Raw genomic sequence first — 8,590 nt, 5'->3', positions numbered from 1 at the left:
GATGAACTGTTTACAGAAATGAGTGTAATTATAGGGCCAGATGAGAACGAGGTAGATATGATTGTACATGATATATTAGATGATACGGATTTAGATAGGAATAGTGTTAATGTAGCCAATGATTGTGATAAGGAAGAAGTGAATGAGAGAGTATATGGAGGCCCAGTTACTCGGAGTAGAGGTCCCGTTCCCGACTGCGACTGGGTTATGAACAAAATAATGTAAGTGTTGTGTGAGAAGGATTTGGCAAAGTAAGGGGGGAGGAATGTGGAGGATTTATTTTTGCTTTATTTTAATTTTTGTTTTTGCCAAATCCTGTGAGAGAGAGAGAGAGAGAGAGAGAGAGAGAGAGAGAGAGAGAGAGAGAGAGAGAGATATTGTGTTAGCGAGCGAAAGTAGTTAGTGTAACGATCGTTTGTGGTGAGAAAGACTGTTGGTATAAATGAGATTGTTTGTTTATGTTTCAGTTAGGTTACGACAGTGGTGAATGTCTTGGGTGAATGCTTATTTTTTATTTGACTGCTGTAACCGTCAGTTGTGTGAACGCTGGATTTATTATTTTTGTATTACCAGCGAGGAAGTGATTATTGATTTTCTGAGTAAGTACAGTTTTGTTTATCTTTGCTTATCGTGATTGTGAATGATAGGAATAATTTATTATTTATCTTTGATTATAGTGCGATAGTTCAGTTAGTTAGGAGTGTTCGTAAGTGTTTTTCTTTTTTATTTTGGCAGGCCGTGATTCCTCCTTTGGGGAGAAGATTTATGTAAATTTGATTGTTGACGACCTGGCTTGTTTAAGGAATTTGATACGACTGCTCTTGGGATTGATCGCTTGTTGATGACCTGGATTGCGTTAATGAACCTGATTTGATTGTTCTTGTGCTATAGAATTATGACGATGATGATGATAGTGCTGATATAGACTGCCAATCAAGTGATGCAGGTGTAGCAGATTGCCACAAAATTATCTGTCTGCCACCGATTGTTGCGTCTGCCAGAGTTGTGGCATTAGCCTGGAAGGACTGTTGGCCCTTGTGTGGACAAAGAGGTCCACACATAAACAAATATTGGGTTTGGTGTGCGGGTAATTTTAAGTTTGTTAGGGTTTTTACATGAATGGTGTTACTGTTTTTTTTTGGTATATTTATTAAGCTAATGATTTGTTTTAAGTGTAATTATTTTGGTTGTGGATGGTTGTTATGTTAAGCTTATTTTGAATGCAGAATTTTTGGTTTTAGTTTTAAGAAATATAGTTGTAAGGTTATGTTTTGTTTATTTCGTCCTTTTTGTCTAAGAGTCTGGTTGTAGATTACGTAAGGGGAAAGTTTGTTTTGTGGAGACCATTGTCAGTTAGAGTGATTCAAGGGTGTGGGGGTTGTTTTGCAACATCCCGCCACAATATATATATATATATATATATATATATATATATATATATATATATATATATATATATATACGTGCATATATATATACATATATATATATATATATATATATATATATATATATATATATATATATATATATATATATATATATATATATTGTCACGACTTAATTAACAACATTAACGTTTTATGTTAAAGCAGGTTCTTTTTAATTTGCATAAAGCCGTTACATAAAAGAAAACAATAGTATTTTGTACAACCTTAAGTACCTTTAACAACCAGTTATAGTTCATAAACAATGATGGCAAAGGACAACGAGGGAGTATGATACAAAAAGGAAATATAAATATTTATTTACAAAAGAAAAAGAAAATGATTAAATAATATTTGGACTGAAGTAAGTTTCAGGTCACTGCAGCGTAAACTTGATGCTCCTTTGTAATGAAGTGTTGTTAATGTTAATTGCAGTTCTAACAATGGAGGACAGTTACTAATACCAATACTTAACTTCTCGTAAAGTCTCATCAACGGCGCTGCAGTTGCAGTAATAAACATGAGGGACCAGGTGATAAATCTGAATTGTCTTTAGGGGCTGTTCAAGGCTGATATCCTCTCCCGTGTTCATAATGTGTCCGTCGCAGATTAAAAGGTGTTGTAATCCTCCAGATAAAGACCAAGATTAGTATCGAGAACTTGATAAAAACACTCGATCACAGCAGCTCTTCGAAGGCAAACATCCATGCATCAGCAGCGAAAGAATGATCAAACGGGCGTGACAGTGGTATAAGGAGCTGAAGACTCAAAAACAGGCGTCGATGTCGAATAAAGGGAGCTAACAGCTACACACCATTGCAGCGATCCAAGGCAAATCCACTGCTCTCAGTAGATAAGTACCTCTCAGAGGCAATCCCAACCTCTCTAGCATTCAGAGGATCACTCCCTGCAAACTTGGGCTTTTCCCGAAAAAGAAGTCTCTCTGCTTCCACGTCATCATGTAAAGGAAGAAATTGTTGGATTAGAACTACCCTTCTTAACGACTGCAAAACAAATAACAAGCAAACAACACCCAGTTACCAACAAGCAGCAAACATACGTCTGCGTGGGCAAAAAAATAAATAAATAGATAAATATATAAATGAACGAACGAAAATACTTTCGGGCGTGATACCCCCAACCTAATAGGTTAAAAAAATATAATTTTTTTTTTTTTACAACTCATATGAGAGTTCCAACCAATTTTATATCTCTACATGTACTGAAGAAAAAAATTAACGGCAACGTTAAATGGCCTCAAGACCAGTAAATTATCACTTCCACAAACAAAAAACCAATGATGAAAGAACGAGATGTTGCACCAAAGACACTGAAGGAAAAAAAATAAAATAAATACGAAAACAAAACAATAATCCAAGTGGAAAAGACATCACAGATTTCTAGAGAGGGCATCAGCGACGACATTGTCCTTCCCTTTCACATGTTTTATAGTCAAATTATATTCCTGAAGCATAAGACTCCAATTAGTGAGCCTTCTGTTTTTGTTCCTAAATTTGTTCACAAATTTTAAAGGGTTGTGATCTGAATACACAACAATTGGATCAACGCTAGATGTTACATAAATTTCAAAATGTTGTAGAGCTAAAACTAAAGCTAAGGCTTCCTTTTCGATTGTGCTATATTTCTTTTGATGCTCATTAAGTTTCCTAGAAAAATATGAAACAGGATGTTCAATACCTTCACTATCGTCTTGCAATAGCACTGCTCCTACTCCGAGATCGCTGGCATCCACCATTAACTTGAACCCCTTCTGAAAGTCAGGTGATTTCAAAATAGGGTAGGTACTTAAAATGCCTTTTAATTTATCAAAGGCTCGTTGACATGTATCGTCCCACAAGAATCTAGATTTCTCTCTTAAAAGATTAGTTAAAGGAGTTACTATTTCAGAAAAACTGGGGACAAACCTGCGATAGTAACCAGCGAGACCAACAAATTGCCTTACATTTTTCCGAGTTTTTGGAGTGGGAAAAGCTAGTACAGCTTCAATGTTCTTTTCCTTGGGTAATACTTTACCTTGTCCGACGTGATGTCCGAGGTAGATAACTTCAGCCTTTCCAAATTCGCATTTAGAAAGATTTACTACCAAATCAGCGTCAGCAATTGCACGAAATAAGGCCCTGATTCTATCGACATGGTCTTTCCAGTTGTCACTGAAAATAATTATATCGTCCAGATAAACTACACAACCCTTCAATCCATTCGTGATCATCCACATCATTCTCTGGAAGGTACTGGCTGCGTTCCGCATGCCAAAGGGCATGACTTTACATTCAAATAAACCTTCAGGTGTTATAAATGCTGATATTTCTTGTGCATTTTCAGTCAGAGGAACCTGCCAGTAACCTTTTAAAAGGTCTAACTTACTAATATACTTGGCATTACCAATCTTATCTATGCAATCTTCTATGCGAGGCAGAGGGAAATTGTCAGCAACTGTTAAGTCGTTTACTTTCCTGTAGTCAAAACACAACCTGTCTTGTCCATTTTCCTTTTTCACTAATACAACTGGGGAACTCCAAGGACTGCTACTTGGTGTTATCAAGTCATTCTCCAACATATAACTGACTTCCTTTCTCACAGCTTCAGCTTTCTGTGGACTTAACCTATAAGGGGCTTGTCTAATTGGCTGGGCATTTGGCTTTAGTACCACATCATGTTGCAAACTACGCACAAGACCAGGAGTGTCCTTAAATATTGACGGATGTTCTTTGAATAAATCCTTAATATCAGTAGCTTCCTGAGCATTCAGATGTTTAAACAAACTATCTGGGTTACACAAAATTTTAGAGTTTTCGCCATTCCATCCATATTCTTTGCTTTCCACTTCTTGTCCATTACATTCTTTAGGTACAACAGCTGAAACAGATTTAACAGTGTTAGCTCTGGAAAAATATTTCTTCATAATGTTAATATGACACAACTGATACTTTTTCCTCCTCCCTGGAATTTCCACCAAATAATCAACATCATTCAGTTTCTTCTTAACCACTGCTGGACCTACAAACTGAGCTCTGAACTGACCTGGAATAGGAAGTAACACTAGTACTTGTTCTCCTGCTTCAAAATTCCTTACTTGAGACTTTCTATCATAATGAGTTTTCATTTTAGCCTGCGAAGTAGAGAGATTATTTTGGGCCCATTGCCAAATGCTCCTTAATTTCTCTTTGAAAGACAAAATATAATCAAGTGAATTCATTTTACCACTACCCCCTTCCCAATGTTCCCTTAATAAATCAAGAGGTCCTCTCACATTGTGTCCATAGACCATCTGAAAAGGAGAAAAGCCCAGAGATTCACTAGGGGCTGATCTTAAAGCAAAAAGCAATAAAGGCAAGTCTTTATCCCATTCCTCAACATGGTCTAAACAATACTTAGTCAAAGCATTCTTCAGAGTGGAGTGAAATCTTTCAAGTATTCCCTGACTTTCGGGATGATATGAGGATGCCAAGTTGTGTTTAATGCCAAGTTCATTCATTTTAGCCTGGAACTCCCTACTAGTGAAATTAGAACCTTGATCCGACTGTATCTCTCGAGGCAAACCATAACGAGAAAAGAAGTCCATGAGATGCTTAATTACAATACCACTCTTAATGCCTCTAACAGGTATTACCTCAGGAAATCTAGTGGTTCTGTCCATTATAGTTAACATGTACTGAAAACCTGTTTTGGTTTTGGGTAAAGGACCCACAATGTCAATAACAATTTGCGTGAATGGTTCTTCAACAGCTGGGATGGGAATTAAAGGCGCTTTAGTAATTTTCTGGTTGGGTTTTCCAACCATTTGGCACTGATGACATGACTTACAATGTCTGACTACATCTTTCTTTACAGAAGGCCAAAAAAAATTATCTTTCACTTTGGACAGTGTTTTTCGTATTCCTAAATGACCACCCCATTCACTTTCATGAGCCTCTTGCAAAATAAAATGCCTAAACTTACTAGGTACTACAATTTTTTCCCTTACCTTCCACTCTTCATCAGTAGATGCGGTCATTGGACGAATTAATCTATATAACACATCATTCTTTAATACATAACTTGCTTCACTTAAATCATCCTGTTCCTTTAGCTGTTCTGCTTCTTCATATATACTTTTCAATTCGCGATCTTCTTTTTGAGCACTAATTAGTGTTTGCCTATCTGGAAACGTGCAACTAAAATCTGTAGGAAAGTTTTCAGATATATTAACCATAGACTTTAACGAAAGATTTTTTATCTGCTTGGACTTACCTTTCGTTGTCTTAGGTTGAGTTTTGGTTTGGAAGCAGTTTTCCAAATTTATGTCAGCTTCTCCACCTTTGACTTCCTCTCTAGATTGGGCTCGGGTTACAGGAACAACAGGTTTAACATTTACCATAACACGTTCATTAACCACACTAGCCCCCTTTCGACCTTCTGATGCACAGGCTGTGCCACTACCTTGCATCACATCATTGCCTATCAACAAATCCACACCACTCACAGGCAATGCACTAACTACAGCCAGTTTCAACCTACCAGTTACCAAAGGAGATTCCAAATAAACTTCTTCCACAGGCCAAGATGTTACTGTATCTGGGAAACCCCCAAGCAACACAAAATCCTGACCTTTCCGTGAGAAATCTTTAGGGGGAGAGGTTTCCAGAATGCAGGACTGGCACGAGCCAGTATCCCGCAGCAATGCAACGATATTACCATCAGTTGCCTCAGATCCAACTTTCACTATACCTCTAAAGACAAAGTCTTCAAATTCCTTACCATAAGGCATGCTCCCACTCACCTCTCCTTCAAGACTAGAAGACACAGGCGGCACTGACCTACAATCCATCAACATAACTGGTTTAACCGACTTAGTTACTTCAGGACAATGTGACTTAACATGGCCCTTCTTACCACACTTATAACAAACAATGTCCCGGGCCTGCCTCGCACCTCTCGAAGGGGATGAAGGACTTTCTCTACCCTTTATTACTTCCACCTTTTCCACACCTGCTTCCCAATGAGTTTTCTTCTTACCATAATGCTTGTGTGACAAAACAAACCTGTCTGCTGCCTTTGCTGCCTCATTCACATTATCAATGTTAAATTCTTCAATATGGATGCGAACGCCTTTGGGAATGTTATTTTTAAAATCCTCCAACAAAACCAGTTCTCGCAACTCGGCAAATGTACTTGCCTCCTCTGCAGCCAACCACTCGTCAAGTTTAACTGCTTTCTGGCCTGCCCATTCTACAAATGTTTGATTAAACATTTTACTCCAGGATCTGAATTTCTGCCGGTAAGCTTCTGGGATTAGCTGGTATGCATTTAAAACCATTTTTTTCACAATATCATAATCACCGGAATCTTCTGCACTTAACGCAGCATAAACTACTTGTGCCTTACCAGAGAATGCAGATTGCACTAATACAGCCCAGAGTTCCTTGGGCCAAGCTAACTGATGAGCTACTTTCTCAAAAGCAACGAAAAATTTTCCGACATCTGACTCGCTAAACTTAGGAATTAGCTTAGTTCCCCACTTATCACTGAACTTAGCTGGCACAGAAGCACTCATAGAAGTTTCATCGGACTTTGAAGACTTTAAAGATATCTCTAACTCAAGCCTTTCTTTATCAGCTTCCATAAGCGCTCTCTTTTCGGCCAATATTGCTTTTTCTGCTTCCATTTGCTCTCTTTCAGCGTCTCTCTGCTCTGCTCGTTTAGCGCGTTCGAACTCCTGTTGCTCTTTTATGAAATATGCTAAGTCAGATCCTGACAATCCAAGTTCCTTACCTATGGCAGTTAACTCGCTTAAAGTTGACATCTTGTGAAAATAAGCAAATGCTACTTAACACTATGAACTATTAAAAGTTTCCCGTAAAGAGAGAAAAAAAATTATACTTTTTCACACTATCTCACTGACCCTTTGCCATCCTGTCACGGTCGCCAATTTATGTCACGACTTAATTAACAACATTAACGTTTTATGTTAAAGCAGGTTCTTTTTAATTTGCATAAAGCCGTTACATAAAAGAAAACAATAGTATTTTGTACAACCTTAAGTACCTTTAACAACCAGTTATAGTTCATAAACAATGATGGCAAAGGACAACGAGGGAGTATGATACAAAAAGGAAATATAAATATTTATTTACAAAAGAAAAAGAAAATGATTAAATAATATTTGGACTGAAGTAAGTTTCAGGTCACTGCAGCGTAAACTTGATGCTCCTTTGTAATGAAGTGTTGTTAATGTTAATTGCAGTTCTAACAATGGAGGACAGTTACTAATACCAATACTTAACTTCTCGTAAAGTCTCATCAACGGCGCTGCAGTTGCAGTAATAAACATGAGGGACCAGGTGATAAATCTGAATTGTCTTTAGGGGCTGTTCAAGGCTGATATCCTCTCCCGTGTTCATAATGTGTCCGTCGCAGATTAAAAGGTGTTGTAATCCTCCAGATAAAGACCAAGATTAGTATCGAGAACTTGATAAAAACACTCGATCACAGCAGCTCTTCGAAGGCAAACATCCATGCATCAGCAGCGAAAGAATGATCAAACGGGCGTGACAGTGGTATAAGGAGCTGAAGACTCAAAAACAGGCGTCGATGTCGAATAAAGGGAGCTAACAGCTACACACCATTGCAGCGATCCAAGGCAAATCCACTGCTCTCAGTAGATAAGTACCTCTCAGAGGCAATCCCAACCTCTCTAGCGTTCAGAGGATCACGCCCTGCAAACTTGGGCTTTTCCCGAAAAAGAAGTCTCTCTGCTTCCACGTCATCATGTAAAGGAAGAAATTGTTGGATTAGAACTACCCTTCTTAACGACTGCAAAACAAATAACAAGCAAACAACACCCAGTTACCAACAAGCAGCAAACATACGTCTGCGTGGGCAAAAAAATAAATAAATAGATAAATATATAAATGAACGAACGAAAATACTTTCGGGCGTGATAATATATGTATATATATATATATATATATATATATATATATATATATATATATATATATATATATATATATATATATATATATATATATCACATGCTTTCTGTAGGAAAATATACAAGTAATATCTTTCATATGGGTCAACGGAACAGTGAAATACGAAGCAAACTAATCGACAAACAATCATCTGATATATCACAGCATAATACAAAGAATATGATGCAT

General features: G+C 37.4%; 1 protein-coding gene across 1 annotated transcript in view; it reads right to left on the bottom strand.

Moving 5' to 3' along the window:
- Positions 1–7,230, bottom strand: part of LOC137628646 (uncharacterized) — a 12,821-nt gene extending 5,591 nt beyond the window's left edge. The window contains exons 1-4 of the mRNA XM_068359799.1: positions 5,679–7,230; positions 5,413–5,588; positions 3,920–5,271; positions 3,353–3,598 (exon numbers count right to left, since the gene is read on the bottom strand). Coding sequence (XP_068215900.1) covers positions 3,353–3,598; positions 3,920–5,271; positions 5,413–5,588; positions 5,679–7,230 — 3,326 coding nt within the window. The remainder of the gene's footprint in view (positions 1–3,352; positions 3,599–3,919; positions 5,272–5,412; positions 5,589–5,678) is intronic.
- Between the last annotated feature and the right edge of the window lie 1,360 nt (positions 7,231–8,590).

The sequence above is a fragment of the Palaemon carinicauda genome, chromosome 36 (assembly GCF_036898095.1).
Source record: "Palaemon carinicauda isolate YSFRI2023 chromosome 36, ASM3689809v2, whole genome shotgun sequence".
NCBI classification, from domain to species: domain Eukaryota; kingdom Metazoa; phylum Arthropoda; class Malacostraca; order Decapoda; family Palaemonidae; genus Palaemon; species Palaemon carinicauda.
The sequence above is the reverse complement of the archived record's forward strand: the minus strand, read 5'-3'. Positions and strand labels throughout refer to the sequence as shown.